Source organism: Balearica regulorum, chromosome 7 (genome assembly GCF_011004875.1).
Source record: "Balearica regulorum gibbericeps isolate bBalReg1 chromosome 7, bBalReg1.pri, whole genome shotgun sequence".
NCBI classification, from domain to species: domain Eukaryota; kingdom Metazoa; phylum Chordata; class Aves; order Gruiformes; family Gruidae; genus Balearica; species Balearica regulorum.
Window position 1 is genome coordinate 11,847,258 of NC_046190.1, and position 19,570 is coordinate 11,866,827.

A 19,570-nucleotide genomic window follows, 5' to 3' on the forward strand; every position below is an offset into this window, starting at 1 on the left:
TAAATTAAAACTAATTTGAGGGTGGTTCAATAGATTTATATGTAGGCTACACAAGTACTGAACTTACAGAACCAGTAGATGAGTGCTAATATGGCCACGTATGGGTATGCTCACCCCCAAGGACATGAAAAGAACACATAGTCTAGCTTTTAAACAAACTTAACCTAATTAAAAATGTTAATTAAAGCATTCCTGATGCAAACGATAGGTTAATATTCAAACCCAGAAAGCAGAACACCACGTAATGCCCTAATTTGTTCCTATTTGACTGGTGACTCCTTCACTCTCTTCCCTGCCCCTAAGTTTTAATTAAGTACCCTGCAGCCAGCAAGATCTTCTTGTAACACTGTAATGAAGCATGAGACCATAAAAGCATTAGAAGAAAAAACAACACAATAAAGGCTGCTTGTTCACAGACAAAAAACTATGCAAACAAAATGCTGGATGATCTGTTTAGTGACTCTTCTTAGAAGATGGTCCAGAGCTATTCTAGCTAGCTGTGACGTACATTTCTTTTTTAAGTCGCAAAAAGTTAACCAGGAATCTCAGAAAATAAAACAGCCTCTCATTCTCATCCCCCCTTAATCCCACTCACAGGGCTCTGCAGTATCTGAGTGACCCTCTTCCTTTGCTCCATCATATTGAAGTCCTGTCTCAGGTCAGGAGACATGTTTCTCTCCCGGATATACTCTGGGTCATTCTCATTGATGCGATCGAAGTACCGCTCTTTGTGAGGCATGGTGGCCGGGGGAGGAGTAGTGATCACCGCCTGACTGGCATCAGTACTCATGCTTCAACACTGAGGATGGTAGGCTTCACCTGAAACAAATAAAAAAGAAGGAAGAATGATTAACCATTAAAAGGAGGGCATTGAATATAACTTCCAAGTCTGGACACAAATAACATTCTTTTTAATCTCTGCAGAATAGCATCGAAAAATGAAAGAAGAACAAATGAGAAATTATTATAATCAGAAAACTAATGAAAAATTCTAGAAAAGTGTTTAAAAATCATTAATGAGCTCTCTGACAGTGCACAACCATCTCTATTCAAGTTCAAATACAAACTGAACAGCATACAATTAAGAATTATGACATTTGAAATGACCATAATATATTTTATGACAAACTTTCCTGTATCATTTTACATTGCATTCATCAACCCCCCCATGGTTTTTATATAGCTCTCCTTCCTGACATGTTCAACCAAACACACCCAGAAGATGAGGCCTCTGTTTAACATCCGCTCAGAGCTCATCTCCCAACTCGAATGAAGACATTCCTCAATTACAGCATTTCCGAAGCATCTCATAACCCCAGCTCAAAGACGAGGCGCCGGGCCACTCAAAGATTGCCAGGGGATCTCTGCAGAGCGCCGGCTGGTGCCTGCACTTTCAGGAGGAACTCAGAGACACCGAGGGAACTGCAGAAAAGATCTTATGTTGGGTTGCACAGGACTGCGGCTGCGTCCACAGCAAATAGCTGAGTTTTAGCTTTTCTCCTCCTGTGTGCAATTGTACACAAAGATTCTCACTGAAGCTTATTACGTTAGAAAAAAAGTGAAGCTCATTACATTAGGAAAAAAACCCCAAAACTTTCATGTCTTGGTAGAAAGCTAGACTTAAAACTTCATTTAAGAAACCTGATAAGCATTTGTAAACACAAACAGACTGCATCAAAAGCAGCAATGTAGACACCTCAATTTTCATGCAAAGAATCAGGCTCAGAAGCAGTGTCAGGAGCACTGCTCCTCAAACAGGTACTGAAGAGGGATGTTTTCTCAGGTTCGAAGAACAAAGAGAAGCAAGATGTGTAGTGAGAGATAGTGTATTATGAAAATACATTTTAACATGCAAATATCTACCTTCAATAATATATTTAATATAAAAATACTTGCACGCAAATGTATTTGGTATGTAAATAATTCACCTCTTCAGAGGAAAAAAAGCCAAACATGAAGGAATGAGAGTTGTCAAGCAATATTAAACAGTGTGGTTTGACATTACGGTATCAGTGGTTTAAAGCGTCCTTGCTCCGTGGCACAGTTCACCCATCCCTCATTTGGGTCAGTGCAACTACTGTTTGGGATATTCTCTGAACAGTGAACTGACACAGAGCATCTGAACTCTTCCAACTACACCCTCACATATTTTCCAGGTGAAACATTTGGGGAGATCCCTGTTAAAACCAGCTTCAGCAACCCAAGCCCCCCTCTTACCTGCGACAAGCCCTTTCGGTCCTTGTGCTGCACCCTCTGCTGCGCAGCCACACCACGAACCGGGCTGGCAGGAGGATGCAAACTGGTTTTCAGCCAGTTTCCCACACTGACGCCCAAGCGGTTTTGCTGGCACGCTGCAAGGGACAGCGCGAGGATGAAATGCGGGGGCACTGCAGCCCTGCTACCAAATATGAAATCCCAGACAGAAAACAAGACAGCTATCACCTACAGACTGGGAAAGCATTAGCAGATAAGGTACAAGAAAACCAAATCTATGATTTTTGTGTATATTACAGATTGTGATAAAATTTGGGATTCAGATGAAACATATCTAATACCCTACTAAAAAACAATCACTGCAGGTTGGTTGGGGTTTTTTGGTGGTTTTTTTTTTTTGAGGGAGAAAACATGTTCTTGATGTAACATTATCCAGCTGCACACCCAGAGCTCCCAGGAGGTACCTGGCATGCTGGACGAACATACCACGTTCTGGGACGTATAATTCACATCCAAGCTCCATGAACTCTGATGGCTTCATTACGGAGGCTGTGGAAGCACACCGGTGAGTTTTGCATTTGCTGACTGACCACTGGGAAGCCTGCTACGTGTGATCAGTTTGGGGATGCTGGCGAGAAGAACAGGGGCTTGCTTCAAGGAAGTGGGGGTCTGGGAAAAATCTAGTAGAGGTATAAAAGAAGCTCAAGTTTTTCTAAAGAATGAATTATTGTCTCTTCCAACTGGGAACACTGAAGCAGAAGGATAAACCTCTTGGGACAGCATTTAGGAATACGATCACAGCTCAGCAACCTTCTGTTCAGGCTAGAAGAGATACCCTTATAAACGTAACCATGTATTATGTCTCCCCCCCACCCCCAAATGGCATGGTTTAAGAAGCAAAAGAAAAAAGCATCATGAGAAGACACAAGACCATGAGCTCACTCTCCAAATGCCACCAGGTGTGAAGAGCTTAACATCAGACTTCTCAACCTACACTGTTCTCCATCTGCGTTGGGGTAAACACCTCCAAGTCGGAACAGACACCTTCCAGCACCTGCTGGTAACTGAAAGCAGTCTAGAAATGCAGATGGGAAGAACATTGCTTGAATCTGCAACCAGCTGCGACTCCTGCTCTTCAGTTACTTCTTCCCAGGAGATGTCTTATCTAAGTGTTTTTCCTAAAACGCTCCTAAATCCTGTGAACCCCGAGTGGCAAATTGCTGCTCAACTGCTGATCCACTCGGGTGGCTGGATCAACTACATGCATGTCTGAACTTCAAAAAACTTTCATTGTTGTTATTATAAGTTTACAGGATATAATTAGTTCAAGTCCGTTACTTTACAATTCATTCTTACAGTGACCAAAAAGCCCATTCATCTGTAAAAAGACACAAATGTGACTGGCAATACCTAAAATCCACAAAAGAGATTTTTCTAATTGCTTTGGACTTCATTTTTTCCTCTTTCCTTTCAGGCTGGTTTGCTACCTCTAGCCATTAAGATTACAACATTAAAGTCCTTGTACTACAAAAAACCCTCCGTTACTGAACATAATATGGGTATTGGGTCCGGTTGTTCTTATTAGGTCTGGTTCAATGCCTGCTCTGTTGGGCCCAGGCTGACATTCATATAACCCCTACTGTTCAGCTGGAAAAATTTCAAACAAATCAGCCATTCTTTTATTATTTATTTGCATCTTGCACTGATTTTATTTTAAAAAGAGACACTTGTTAAAAATGCGCTCAGCTTTTGAGGATCTAAAAATCTGTACCTCCTTCTCAGCACAGGACTGGCAACAACATAGAAGTAAGTATTCACAGAAAATCCAGATCTCAAAAGCTATGAATTGTGATGGAGGATTCTACTTCCCCATTGTTTTGGTGAGATTCTTTTGCCTAAAAGAAAAATCAGCTTTGCTGCACGACTACTTTTGGCTTCCACCCCTTTCAACAATGTTCATGAACTACAGAAAGTGAGCTATCATCTTCCTGAGTGGTACTAGCTGATGTTTCCTACGCATGCCTTACTGCTTGCATCGGGGAGATCTGTGGTTACAGAGAATGAGGCACAGGTAGAAATGAGAGATTCTACATCCCTACAGCAACCAGGCACGAAATCTAGACTGGTCAGAAAGGATGAACGTACACAGAAAAATCAAACCTAAGCTAGGACCTGATTTTGTCTTGGTGAGAGCCATCACTCTTGCTCAGTTGAGACACACATTTTAGCCCACGTTTTGGCCCAACATGCATATGCTGTTATGCCAAAAAGAGATTCCAAGCATACAGAAGAGCGGTTTTCCTGCCTACGGTTCAACTACTCCAACAGGAGGCAAAAGAAACTAAGAAAAGCCAATGAGCATGTATTAGGTTTTTTTAAATACAGAATCCCAATCTCTGCTGAAAACACTTTTAGGGACCTGTGAAACAAAGCAGCTGAGAAGGTCTTGCTACAGAGTAACTTGTTAATCTAACTGGCTTCCCCCTGGCTAGTTATGCCCTCCTGGTTGGTGCTGAAGTGAGCTCTGATACTGCTACAAAAGAGAACAGGTCGTGTCCTCTGGTGCTTTGATCCTTATGTAGCTCATGAGTTTGGTCTCCATATTCTGTTCTGTATTTTATACCCATAACTGGGCTACAGAGAGAAAGTAGAACATTGCACCTCTGTCAGGAGGATATGCATCTCTGTACTTAGAAGTAAGCTTTATTTAACAAAAGCTTCCAATTTATTCCAGGAAGTTGGAACTGTTGCTTTTAGGCTGCGACATTAAGTCCTGAGCATCCCCATCTGACACTTTGTAAAGTCTAAGTAACATGCTGTGCAGCTTTTGTCGGAGTAACTGTTTGCAATGTCAAATCACAAAAGCAGCTCAAAAATAATAATGAGGTCAGAGAAACAAGGAGGACTGAAGGGAAAAAAAAAAAAAGAAAGAAAAAAAAAGGAGCATGAGACCAAATGCAAGGAAAATTTATCTTGCCAAAGAACACCCCAGAAAGCACTGACTTAATATATTTACATCTTTCATAACGTACTGAATGCACATAAAAATAAATACCACCATAAGAGAAAGACAGAGCAACAGAAAGGGATTGAATCATTAGATGACCTAGCAAGAAATCTTTAACCTACCTTTTATGCTGACTTTTTATGGCTGGTTTCAGACATCCTCATTTTCTCTACACGGTGCAATCCATCTGTTTGAGAGTTTCCAGCACTGCAAACCAGCAATGTGTGCACCGCATCGTTAACCTGTACGACTGATTTCAGGTCTGGGCATTTGAGCTAGATTATACCACATCTGAGCATTTCTTTTTTAAGGAGCACATTGTGTTTTTCTGCTCTTGCTATTTCTCGCCTGCTTGTTTTTAAGGAACAGTCTGGTCTTTCTTCCCCTCCTCCAGTATCTTGTCTGCCAGGAGACTTGTTGGAAGGAAACTGGGTGTCTCTTGATCTCGGTTCCAGCCTCCCTGTGAAACAGGCAGGTTCCAGTCTGAATCAAAGCCTTGGCTTTAGCTACGTAAGTAAACTGGCAGAAAGAAACATGCTTAAGGAATATGAGGGAATGCTTAAGAGGGGCAGGAAAATATGGACTGAGGAGAGGGTCACCTTCACTGTCTTCTGCATTAGAAAGTCAGCTGTTCATCCTCCCTCCTATAAATGTTAGTAATGACACAGAATTGAATAATTGCATCTGTTCTAGGGAATAAAAAAAAAATTGGCTAAACACCTCAAAATTAAAATCTTTTTTTTATTCTCCTGATCAGGCGGTGAAATACCATAAATATCTGACAATTTGTTGACAAATTTTGGGGTTTTTTTTAACATTACAAGAGGTTTGGGTTTCCTTTATCAGTTTCACCTTATGCACTGGTAAGATAAGTAAGGTGTACATTCAGACGTTAGCATTTTCTAAATGCAATTTGTGGAACTGAAAATACTTCTGCTACAATAGACAGGTAGCATTTGTTCAAAATTATATTAACTGATTTTACTAATATACAGTGATTCTGTACACAAGCACTCAAGTCAAGCTGTCAAACTACACCCTTAAATTGACACAAGGTAGTGTTTGCATTTAAAAAAAAAAAAAAAAAAAGCAGTCACACCTTCTCCCAACCTTCCCAGCCATTCAGTCTTTCTTGCTGTATAACCTCTCCAGATTCATGCCAGGAGATGTTTGTAAGGTCATATGGTGGAATGGGTAGGAGAAATTACTCTTGGGACGAGTTGAAGTTTTTGTTTTAACTTTTGGGTTTTTAAAATGGATTTATTTTTGGCTGTATCAGTTTACCCAGCCACTTAACCACATATTTACACAAATCTTTGTTCTGAAACAAAAATGGTGACGATATGGGGGTGTCTATTACTACTTCTTCCAGTAGCAATGCAGGCATAAACAATTTGTCATACTACAGCCCAAACTGGCTACAAATCAAATATTCTAATCCAGAGCTGCATATTTAATTTAAGTCCTGCTTTAAACAGAGTAAGCTAATGAAATAATCATCACCTCCTTTCAGATACCACATTAAAGAGACTATGTGGCGGCAGTATATATTTTTCCTACGAAATAAGAACTTGAGTGTATTTGAACCTTGTTTTTGTGTTAAGTCTTAAGCATTATTTTTGCCCAATTATATTGTGCAATACTAAAGTCAATGTAAATATTCAAGCTGTGCAAATTACACTTTACTCGGTGTAAACTGGAACTGAGCCAGCTACTCTTTACTGTCAAAAAGTAAGATAACGTAGCGGGTTGCAGACAGCCACCCAAAATATGAGGTCTATTGCTTTACCTTTGACTGAAGACGTGACTTTTTTTTCTCTGTTAGGGAAGGCTCCTCATAATGCAGCCAGCCTGTAGCAGGTGCAGTCTGCACCTCCACATTTGCAGACCAGCCTGCCAACATTTTGCAGCACAAGCCGGGGCGGGTGGGGAAGAACTCAAGCCTAGAATGATGGTTTGATGTATCCAATATGCTCTACCACATGACCGTCAATGCTACTTGCATGTGTTAAGTCTCATAAACGAGCTTCTATGCTTAACCCTGTAGACCCAAACTACTTTAATCATTCACATTTTGGTATTCCTTCAGTGCTGCATGAACAGTTGTTAATGACAGAGAGAACTCTTAATGAGCGAGTTATCCAGTCACCACCATCCAGTGACAGCATGATAGAAGACAAAACCTGTCTCAAAAGGACAACCTTGAGTTCAGATCCAAGGTCCATCTCACCCAGTATCGAACCCCCTGTGCTGAGGAAAGGTTGTATGTAACCGGGCTGTTTCCATCGCTGTATTGCATGACCCTTAAGTACTCTGCAGCATAGAGGCTTCCTTGCTTCACTCCATAAAATAATGTTTTCTTCTTTTATTAGCAAATTGTTAAGGTTGTGCAGACAATAAGAACACTTTGAGATTATACTGTTCTTTACATAAAAGATTCAAGTCAGAACCCAGTCACACAAGCAAACTGGTTACAGAGAAGTTACCAGGAGGAATTCAGAGTTTGTTGGTGAAGTGGTGGGCACAGGTATTGCTGCATCGCCCCAGGAAGGGGGTGGCTGCACTACGAGAAACACGGAAGCACTGAGATGTCAGAGTGGAAATGGGGGATTCATATCACACATTGATTATTCACTATAAATCCTCTTTTACTGCTGGACACAGTTTACCACACCAGTTTTCTGTAACAGTGTGATAGAAGAAAATATAAACTATTAATTCGTAACTTTAAAAAGAGACACAACAGATTGTGTCGCTAAAACCTTGCTTTAAGAGAAGGAGGTCAGTCACCCACAGATATCACATTGGTTTGTTTTTTCTCTTTCCCTAAACTTGTTCCTTTATAAGAAAATTTTCTTTGTGGTAGTCATATTTCCTCCTTTTATTTATTTGTTATTTTTAACAAGTACCTGATTCACTGCAATTTACCAGAAACAGTTTTAAAGCCCAGTTATATTTTTCTCATATGTAAGTTTTATTTACATATGTAAGTGTACATATATATTTTGAAATAAAATTAAGCTGCACTTTGGAGTGCTGATAGTTGTCATGTCTGCTCAGGTACACAGGGTGAGTGGTTCTATGAAATGGTATGAAGCCCATGGATGGGGACCATTTCCAAGGCAATTAAAAAAAAAAATCCCTTCCTTAAATTGAGTACAAACACCAGAACAGCTAACAAATTAAATTATTTGGTAACCATAAATAGCTTTTGTACTTACTAGACTTGAAAAGCGTGTCAGTCCTACCTCACACCCACTTTTCCTCTGTTCTTCTTTCATCTTTTATGTTATACTGAAGTTCATGAAAAAGCACAGTAAAAGTGAGCTCTATGATGAGAACATAAGTTTCTCTTGGTTTAAGCTGTTTTTCTATAGCAGCATAAAATTAAAATTTCACACACAGGACACGAGATCACTCAAAAATATCTGAACACTGAACTTAAATAACCTGTTTCTATCCAAAGGCAAGACTGCTGTGGGAAGAGAGTGTCCTCGCTGTAGCTGAAAGCTAAGGAGATGTACAGGAGCTGCCAGGGAAAAGAAAATCTCTCCCTATGGCATCTGCAAAAAAAGCTGCTTTCACACAAAGCACAGATGCACTGAATGACAATAACGGAAATGAAGTTTCTTCCCCCCCTTTAAAATTCTTCTGCTCATTCCCACTTTGCTCCAGGGTAAAAATTCACCTGCCGCTCACAGGAAACCCCCTCCCACCTCTGCTGCTCCAGAGGGTTTGGTAAGGACCAGAGCAGCATGAATTGCTGCAGACTTTCAAGCCCCAAGCTTTCTGAAGCTCTATTATTCCTCTACAGTGTTTAGGACTTCTACGAAGAAGAAGGATCTGACTGTAGAAGACCTCTGGCAGAGGAGCCAGCCAGGACAGCGATGGCAGCAGTGCCACTGCTCTGGCACAGCATTTGCTCCTGACCACCTTCAGCCAGCTCACAGGCAGCAGGAACGCTTGACCTGGAAGAATTCAATCGAGTCTGCTCTGGAAGCGGTTTCTTTTGGCAAATCCAAATGAAGATAAAAGCACTGGCTCTTTCCCAACGCCACCTCAAAGCTTAGACATTATAGAGAATAAACCATGCATCCAAATTTAATCACTTTAAGAATATACCTATTAAAATCATCCCTAAACAGTAGCTCTAGGTGATGAGAGCACATGAACACAAGCGTTAAGTCCAGTGTGCCAGCAGGCCATGGGACACAGGAAGGTCCGGGGCCTCCAGAGCAGCTCCCCAAAAGCACAGCCGGCTCCGCAGACTGGCAGGGCATTGCAACTCTTGCTGACCTGGTTTTGTTACCCCTCTTTTACAGATGACAACATTTACCCACCCATGTCAAACCCATTTGGATGCTTAGAACAAAAGCCATAAATATTATTAGTCAATATTTCAAAGAATCCATCAGTGATCTCGGTACATACTAGGTATTAATGTCCTGCCTTTATCCATTTCTGACAATAACCGATACCCTGCAGGATACAAGTAAACTACACTTGCAGAGCAAAAATCAGATTATTTGTGTTTGAGCTTACTTAAGTCGGGGAACCCCTCAAAATAACGTCAGGGAGCTTTAACCCTAAACGCATATTTCAGTTTTATTTTAAAACCAGAAATGAAGACATAAATACCAGTTTTCAATAGGAATAACTGCTTGTCTTTTTTTGGTTTTAAGGATGCTGATGACCACAAATGCTGCAGCACCAATGCAGCTTCAACTTCTGGTTCTCATGACCCAGCTCCTATTCACACTACAAAGAGACAGAGCAGAACACAAGGTGTGCTTGTGGGAAGGACAATATTTTGAATTCATCTAGTGTCAGAGATATCTGAGATGTTAGTAATGAAAAGGTAAGGTAGTACTTTCCAAAATACTGCAACTTTAGGACAATAAAAAGTTTTTTGGTGTGTGTTGTTTTTGGTTTCTTTTTTTTTTAAAAGAAAAAGACTTATCTCTGCTTATCTGCATAATCACTTGTGGCTAAGTTACCTAAAATATTTCACGAGTCAGTAGAAACAGAGAGCTAAATAAAAAGATTATCTTCTGTTAGTACTTATCTGTATTAAGCTGTGAAAGTATGCAAACACAAAACCCACACACATACACAAGCAATGGCTGAAAAAATCTCCTTAAATCCTTCAAAAAAAGATGAAACCTGGGTTCCTTTACAACATAAACTAAGAACTTATCTGTGAGAAAAACTGTGTAACTCTAAGAGCTGATTGCAGTCAAAACCTTTTACATTTTGCAACACTCTTCCTCTCTCTCTGTTGCAATGTGAAGCCTCCAACTTCCTCTAGTGACTTTTTTCTTAGGCTTCCTCTGAACTGTACAGATGCAGGGGGAAAGAATTTCACTCTTTACGCAGATGTACAAAGACTTACGGAGTAGAATCACCAAGTTTGTTATGTAAATAATTATTTTAAAAATCCCATTGATTTACACCAACCTGGAAAACACCATTTGGAGTAACAAGGGCTACTCCTGGCAATCTGCAAGAGGCCTCCTCGGTCATTGGTACAATGTGTGACATTAGATAGCAGGGAAAACTCTTATTGATCCCAGGGCACATCAAAAGCCTTCTAGATTTATGGCAGTTTGACTATCCTGAGAAATGTCATGGCCAGAGCAGCTGCCTCCTGGGTTTTGCTGGAGGGTCATAGGCTGCGATAGTGGGCAACCCAGATGATCGACACGAGGCAACTGCTGGATTTTACAAATGTTTACACGAACAACCCATCTCGTGTATGGCAGCATGCAGCCAGACCTTTTTATAGCCCAAACCCCTGGAGTTCCTCCGCTTCACATCAAATCCTGACCTTTACCATCACCAACAGCTCAGTGAAGACCTCATTTAAGACCATCACCACGCACTGACCATATAGAATTGCAGCTCAACAGCCTCCATAACTCGTAAGTGAGGAATGGGAAACCCGGCCAACAGCTAATCTCTGTGGGGACATTTGTAACTGGACACTTGAAGAAAAGATGAAATTGTGCCAGGCCTTCAATTATAAAGTCTTCAGGACAAATTGTATCTTCATTGATATTATACACCACACCCTGCACGATTCCCCCCAGTTCATCTTGGGATCTCTGAATCACTCTACTATAAATTTTAAATAAGGAGCAATAAGACAAGTCACATTAATACACAAATATCAGCTTGACCATGTCAAAATAAATTGGTTAGCTTTTCAAAAAAGGAATTTTAACATTTTACTGACCTGTACATACATTCTCACATTAAACAGAAAACAAGAGCATTTTGAAAAAGCTGATTTATGATAGTTATAGTCAAAAACTAAGAATGTTTTAGATAAAACAACACAATTGCATATACTGATTTCACATATGAAGTACAGGCATAGTGGGAACATTATGGTTGTCTTAAGGTTTTTAATTGTAATTTAAAAATAGTAATTTTAGGGATCAATGAAAGTGTAAGACAAATGATGCCAGGTCTGACTGTGCAGCAGGCACATTATCACTGGCCATGAGAAGCATGGAAAAAACCCCTAGGCATCTCAAGAACAGAGCTACTTGTTTACTGTAGTAAATGCTCCAAAAAAGCAAGCTACGAATTGAGGTGTAGAGGGAAGGCTCTGTTGGTAGGACTTTAACAGCTTATATCAGCTGTAAATCACTATTCCCAAATTATGCTGACAGTGTCTTTTTCTCATTTTATCTCATTCAGTTTCCACAGGATCTTGCTTTTTTCCCCTCCATTACTGGAATTAGTTTCGCCTTAACCTATGGGACAATTTTTCCCCTCCTTGATCCATTCACAAACATAAACGTTAATGTATATGACATAACATGAAAAAAGTTAACAAACATGCAGAATTTGATTGAGGCTATGGTCACATGCCTAATACATACAAAATCATCATCTTTATAGGACTTAAGTCAAGCACACCTTATGCTACAGTTTTTCATGTTTTCCTGGCTGGCTTGAGGCAACCCTGCCCCTCCCAACTCACGTGTTCCAGCTCCCCACCTCTCAAAACACCATCCCTAGCTGTGCTGGCACACCTCTCCATGAAACTAGGGTCTAAACTGGATATCAGGGTTAAAAATAATTGGTAGAAGGAGGGCAGGGGAAAGTACGGAGCAGAGAAGGGCCACATGGAAGTGCAGGGGGCAGCCAGGTCCTCCTTGAAAGTTTAAAAGGCAGGTACTCAATTAACTGTGTTCAAAGCACGTTGCTTTAATTACCCTTTCCAGGAAAATCCCTAGGATTTATGATGGTACAGCAATACTTTTTCTATGTTTACTCACATTGCTAATATTGTTTTCAGCTTGCTTCAAAATAATTAAAAACCCCAACCAGCTACCTAGCTAGTAAATACAAAAAGTTTCATTTGCAGTCAAAGAAAAACCTATATAAAGATGTACATTAATCTCAATTTACTTGGCCTGCATTTCACCTGCTTCTCATCTCTACCACTTTTTGCTCATGGTACTAGAAAAACAAATTGAATTTAGAAAGCCAAAGGTCTCCTACACCTTCAGGAATGGAAAATTGCTCCACTGAATTTCAAGCAAGCCAGTCTGAAGTCAGAGGGTCATTTTGGCCTTAACCACAGCACTGAACAGAGAAGCAGATGTGCCCAGAGCAGTAGCCAGCACACACCTGATCAAGCACTGACGATTTACTAACAAGAGCTTTGGTAGGACACACAGTGAAGGGTATGGTGAGTCAGCATTAAGCACAGTAGAAACAGCAGTTTTTTAAAAGTCATAAAGCAGAATATAGAAATATTTCATAATTAGGTCACTGTTATTTTCCAGTGCAAGCAAGCAATTATCTACTTTTATCCCATAATTCTCCTTCTCCATCGTCACTCATAAGCACTGCAAGTCCAGGTAAAATAAAAGACACTCCACAACAGACTACTCCAGTGTCACAGAGCATGGATGCATCCTGGCATGCTACACAAAATCCTAGGGAACTGTGAACATTTGCAATGGTTGTTTCTAGAATGCAAAACCAGCCTGACATCGAACACTTCCCGAGATTTAAATGATCCTCTCTTTTGTCCTAAGCACTTGCACGAAGCGTGAATAAAACTGGCAGATTTTCACGTCTAAAGAGGAGTCGGTCCAATATACCAGGGACAGAATTTCCTAGTAGCCAAAGTGGCACAAACGCACACCATTCACCACAGGCGGCCTCAGGAGACACCTTCCACTAAAGCATAGTCATGCAACTGAAAAAAAGCCTCTTCATGGTTTCTCTTAGAGGAGAAACAAACCAGGCACTTGAATGAGTTGCAGCACCCACAACTCAGAAGTCTGGTTGTGAAGACCTGGGTTATAGTTTGGAAGACAAGTGCAGCCTTTGATCAGTCCCGTGTGCAGCATGAATGACTCTCCCTCAGCTCCTTCCCCAAACAATTCCTCTAGTTTTGACTTCTACTGGTTTTTTGTTTGTAATTTCAAGAATATTCTGAAACAAACAAATATATTAGATGGATCTGTCCCTTAGATAAAACTGTTTCAATATAATGTATTACAACAAAAAGTCATAAAATAACATAAAAGTTGTTTGATTTGAATTTCCAAAGCTCGTTTGTAAACCTGGCCTGGAAATAGTCTTTGCCTGTTTGCAATCAAATCTGGTTATGTTTACACTGAATGCAAGCATCAGATGTTACCTATGGGCTGGAATTCAGAGTCCAAGTGCAGAAAGATGTGGGGGCAATTCTTCTCTCAATTTCATCACTATGAATCAAAAGCAACCAATTGAAAAATAAAATAAAAATTGCTGTAAAAAATGACATTGTGTTCTGAGCTTTGGTGATTCTTATTTTTGAGTATTTGAATAGCCCATGGAAATCATCCTAGGTAAACATGGTATTTCCATTTATATCATAGGAAAATTACTGACTATATAAAAAAAGCCTGAGGCTATACAGATTACATCTGCTTGAGGACTGAAAGTAAAATCACATATTTTCTATGGCTTTCAGTTATCTTGTTTGCTCCTGCATTGGGTGGTTTGGGTTTTTTTTAAACATCTGTAAAAACCTAACACTTTACAAAGAATTAAAGATCTCTGTATTAGTGTAAGAACATGCCAAAAAAATACCACAAAAGTTTATTAATCAAGTGATGATAATAATAGGTGATTAGATGCCTGCCAAAGGCTCATTCACAACAGCTTCCGCAGATGTGCTGGAATGCTGCGGAGGATGACACTGACCCAGGGCGGCCAGAGCTCTGCATTAGCCACAGTAGGGATGTGGATGAACCACATCTTTTTTTGGAACTCATTTCCTAATCCAAAAAGGAAAAAAGGAATCTGGTCTCAAAGGTTTCTGGACGGGTAACAGTGGATGCTGCTTTTAGAGTTGGGCAGTATTTAGATTTTTTTATTTTTTTTTAAAAGATGCATTGTTCTAACTTGCTAATTTATTGCATTATTTTGGGCAGGGAGATAGCTGCATCTCTATTTTTTTTAATCTTAATTATTGAGTGATGCTTCCAGTATGCATTGGAACAAGCATTCAAGATGTCATTCATGTGTTGCTGTGGGTTTTTTGTTTTGTTCTTTTCAATTCTCTGGCAAATTGCTATGGGATTTTGATTTCTGCCTGGCTTCAAATTCAGAAAGCTGGAACTCATAATGAAAAACACTCCCACCTGGTGCACAACCCTGTCCCTCACAGAGTGCAATTATACAAGTATGCTATATGAAACTTGAAGATAGATTTTTGTTATGTCTATCCTGTGTTCATGTTATATTCAAAGCGTTGTTTGTAATCGGGTGATACTGGACTAGAAGACTAGTGGTTTCTAGAAGACTAAAATGGATGGAGCTATTCCAACTGGTTTATTTTTTTGAAGTTATTTTTAACTGTCACATTAAAGAGGCACTGGATACAAAACTTTTAATAATTATACAACTGATATCTAAATATCAAAACAGGAGACAGAGAAAGATAAATAAATAAACAAACAAATCCATCCCTTCCTGGCCCCTCCTGGCATGGTGCAGCAGGTTATGGGCACATCTAGCTGCCCAAAAGTCAGTCAAGAGTGATCCTGAGCTAACAGTGCATTTCACCTTCTCATTCCGTATTAGAAACTATTGCCCACAACAGTAGGTACTCCAAGTCAGCTGTTTCATCCTCGTAGGGGACATACACAAAAAGTAATTACTAAGTGTTGTTTTGTGTATTGTGACAGCACAACTGTGAATGCTTTGAAAACTACGTTGTTTGGAAACAAAATTAATGCCTTTAGGTTACTTGTCTATATTAGATGGGAACATCTTACACAGCTAAGAGGTTTTTGTACTTTTTGCAGCAAAGTATAAAACACTTTAAAATTGAAAATTTAAATTGTCTCTTGGTTGTGTAAATTTGATCACAAGTTCAATTAATTATGTACCTTTGTACTAGACTTTTGTCATTGACCTATGATCAGATAGAATGACCAGCTTTTACATCTCTTCAACCTCAGCATCAAACCCCTACATCTTTCTCTTCTAACCAGATATCAACTTTTTGTAATGCGCAAGAGAAATATTTTTTTTACCTTTGTACCAAATTTGACTTAAAGTAACCAGTAGGTTCAAAAATTAAGTGGCAGGAGTGAATATGTGCACAGTGTGATCAGGTAAGAAGTCATTTTGCTAGAGCAGCAGGTGAACAACAAGCAGGTACCTGGACCTCCTGCTGACATGCAGCATGAGCCCAGACATGAACGCAGAACTGAGTCCAATCATTTAAAAAAGCGTCCCATGATAATTAAGCTAAACTTACGAAGAAGCACAATTTTGCAAAGATGGACAGTCAGATGGGAACTCGAATAATCATACAGAAGAACCAATGCTTCTCTTTCTTTTAATAATAAGTCGTGTTTGTGCTCATGGTGGTAGTACTTCCTGAAACATGAACAAAGCAATAGATATGTTTGGAAATTTAAATTTGTAGTATAAATTTTAAACCAGCATGAACTCCCAAAGCATACTAAGGCTATCAAATGTTAAAACTGGTATCTATAAATAGCATCGGTTCATACTTCTGAGAGAAGAGCATTCAAAATTCCCCAAGTGCCAGTGAATGATGACCTGAAAGAGTTAGTTCTACCTGAGCAATAAGAGCAAGCAACAGAATTAGGAATTGTACTAGTACAGACAGAATAGCTTGAATTTTTCTCTTTTGTGCCTTGTTCTTCCATTTCTAATTGCATCATTATCACTAACAAAAAGATAAATCAGTTCATAGAGTCATAGAATATGTGATATGATCATGATATTCAAGTGATTCTATATAAAAAAAGAAAAAGGCCAAACCAAAAATCTGAACAAATTGTGACATAGGCTCAGAGTATTAGTTAAGAAATATAGCTGTTCTGAAACATTTAAAGAGAACACAAAAGGGCCTCTTCAATAGTATAACCTTTGCCTCTGTCTGCTAGCATCACAGTTTACACGGTTTCCATGGAAACCTTCTGCAAACATATGAATGTGCTTGTTGCATTAGATGTCGAACAGAAAATCCTTTGTGGCAACTCTGGAGGGCCATGGCCAGTGCCAACCTCCCAGCAGAATAATGCCCTTCACTATGCCTTGCCCAGCAGGCTCATGACACACTCGCTCACATGGCACAGCTGCTGCCATCGCTTGTTTTTCCTCAACTGATTAAAAAAAAAAAAAAAAAAAAGGTGCACATCATCACTATTAAATAGTCCTTCCCGCATGGAGAACCCATTTTGCCCCATCAAACTGATGGCAAAATCTCCGGTATGGACCCTCGGACACAACCCAAGCGCTGCAGAGTGAGGGCACTGACTGGGAGACTTCCAGCAGGCTTCCAGTCAGGGCGCTGGGGAATACATTTACATAATGAGGAGACAACTGCCCAGAAAGGGAATGCCACAATTCTTCATCATTACATATTTTGAGAAAAACACATTGAAAAAAATACATATAATCCTCAGCATGTGACAGGTACACCAGTCCAGAAGAGAAAACTAGTTTCATCACTTTGTTATTTCTCATCATGGAAAGATCAGCTGATCTACAAATAACTCATGTACTGGACGGGCTCCTCCTCCAGCCACGGAGGCAGGAAAATTCTACCCAAGACAGTCTGAAATGTCATCAGGAGGGTTAGTTTCTTTTTTTTATTGCTAAGAGTATGTGTGAAAGTGAAAGCTGAGAGACTAAGAAACTCGTTTCTGTTTTACAAAGGAGGAGCTACTGGCAAACATCTGAATATTGTGTCCCATCTGACTTTCCTCAAAATGCATATCCAGTCTGCAGCTCTTACATATTTTACCAGCGTTGAAATAAGAGTGCTTCTAATAAAAGTGCATCTTTAAGACTAACGGCACCTAGAGCTGGAGCATACCTTGTTTGTAGATTAAAGCATTCCCCTATATTCTTACTCCTCTGAAACAAATTCCTAGTGCAGCAAGTTTTGACTTTAAATTCTGAGATATCAATGGCATAATTTATCTAATTGCTTACAGATGTGCACAGTCTCAGGAAGGACACCGGCTCCAAAGGCTGCATTCAAGATAAAATCACGTCTGCAGACTCTGCATGGGAGGTGAAAGCCTGCCTGTCCCGTTCCACATAGAACTGGGGAGGTTGGCACCTTTTCGCTTGTGACTGGACACTTCACCGACAGGTCAGCCATTTCCAGCCACTCTTACAGTCACAGTGACAAAAATCAATGATGTAATAGTTTTGCCTTAAAAGCTGAAGAATGAAGACAGATTCTGTGCCAGGAAGGAAAAAACAAACCCAAACAAACAAAACTTTTACTTTGCCACACTCTGTTTCTATGTTTATTTCCTTCCCTTTCACAGGGGGAAGCCTTCCATGCTCCCTCACGGCCACCCTCACCTCGCACCCACCACCAGCCCAGGCCCCCACGTGCGGCAGGCAAATTAGCTCTGAGGGTGACCAACCTCTCCTTTTAGCTTTGCCTGCACAATGAAGTAACAAGGGGGTCTGTCGCAGCCCGCATTCTTCTAATGCTCTAGCAGCCTATTGTTCTCTCGCCTCGGCAAGATAAAACGAAAGCCACAGTTTCCTGAGGGGAAGCGAATTCCCACCGTGCGTCGCAGGATGTTAGCCAAGGGCTCGGCTTCACCGGGGGCCAGCCTGACCCGGGACTCAATGGGGAGATGGGGTTTTGTTTTTGTTAGCAGGCGGTTTGCAGGAACATCTGCTCAGCGAAGCGGTGGTGTGGCTCTTGCCCATCACCACCTGCGGGCCCTTCCCTACAGATCTGCGCAAAACCACGTTTACTCCCTCTGCACGTAGCCATCGCTATAAAGATACTATATAGACAGTCCCACAGCTAAAATTTGGCTCCTACCTGATCAATGTTTACGATCTGCTCCCTGCCTTCAACTGCATAAGGATTGAAAATATAATGGTTGCTACTGAGCTGCAGCAAGTTTCCAGGCAGAGGGGAGCCATGCCATGGGCTCAGGCAGAGTGGCCCCAGCATCACTGGAGCACCCCAGCATCACATCCACCAGGTTACAGGTAATAACATTTGAGCACTGGGATGGGAGAAAGGACACAACAGACAGAAATTAATCCAACAATACAGGAAATAAGATCGAGAAGTCACTCATTTTATATTTTCACCACATCCTCTTGTCCAATAAAGAAAGGCACTGAACATCATTAAGGTCCCACTAATGAGACATCCAACTGCCCAGAACACAGCCATAATGAACATGAGCTCTGTTTCTACCAAATCTACCAGAAAGATTTGTAAGAGTCTGCTTTCCCACTGACACAAACATATGACTCCCATTAGCCTTAATAAAGGACGACTGCGTTCAGTGGGAGAGAAATTTCCCAAGGTTGCATAACTGAACAGTGGCAAGCTGAAGACACCGTATAGACTGCTAAGAGAAGTTAGCCATCCCAAAACTACAGTGACAGGCCAAATCCTTTCATAATTTTCCCATTAATTTGTTCAACTTTTGTAGTAGTTAAGACTTTCTTGCTTTAGGCCAGAGAAAATTTTTCTCATGCCAAAGTTATGGAAAAGCAAATTAGATAGCAGGATGCTTAGTTCCTATTTTTAGGCTGAAAAAAACATATAACTTCAAACACGCACTTTCTTTATCTTAATACATTGTCCCTGCATACTATTCTTGACTCCACGGTATATAAATTCTTGCTTCTGTAACAATGCAAATTTGTTGACAGGATGATAGGTTAAAGTTTATCTTTCAGGCTGCTTCCCTTGCACCAGTCAGAAAAATCTAGTTCTGTCAATTTATGTCCCTTTCAGTGCTCAGCGACGCGAGGAAACAGAGTAGAGTGCCAGAATGTGGAAACAATGCAAAAAACTAA

General features: G+C 40.4%; 1 protein-coding gene across 12 annotated transcripts in view; it reads right to left on the bottom strand.

The window, feature by feature from the left end:
* ADD3 (adducin 3) overlaps positions 1-19,570 on the bottom strand; it is a 100,932-nt gene that overhangs the window by 27,095 nt on the left and 54,267 nt on the right. For 9 of the 12 annotated variants that reach the window (XM_075757957.1, XM_075757955.1, XM_075757964.1 and 6 more), the window contains one exon: positions 596-819. In XM_075757957.1, coding sequence (XP_075614072.1) covers positions 596-790 — 195 coding nt within the window. In that variant the 5' untranslated portion in view covers positions 791-819. Of the gene's footprint in view, positions 1-595; positions 820-5,343; positions 5,679-18,572; positions 18,674-19,570 lie in introns of those variants that run through there. The other 3 variants (XM_075757963.1, XM_010309097.2, XM_075757966.1) reach the window with 3 other exon arrangements.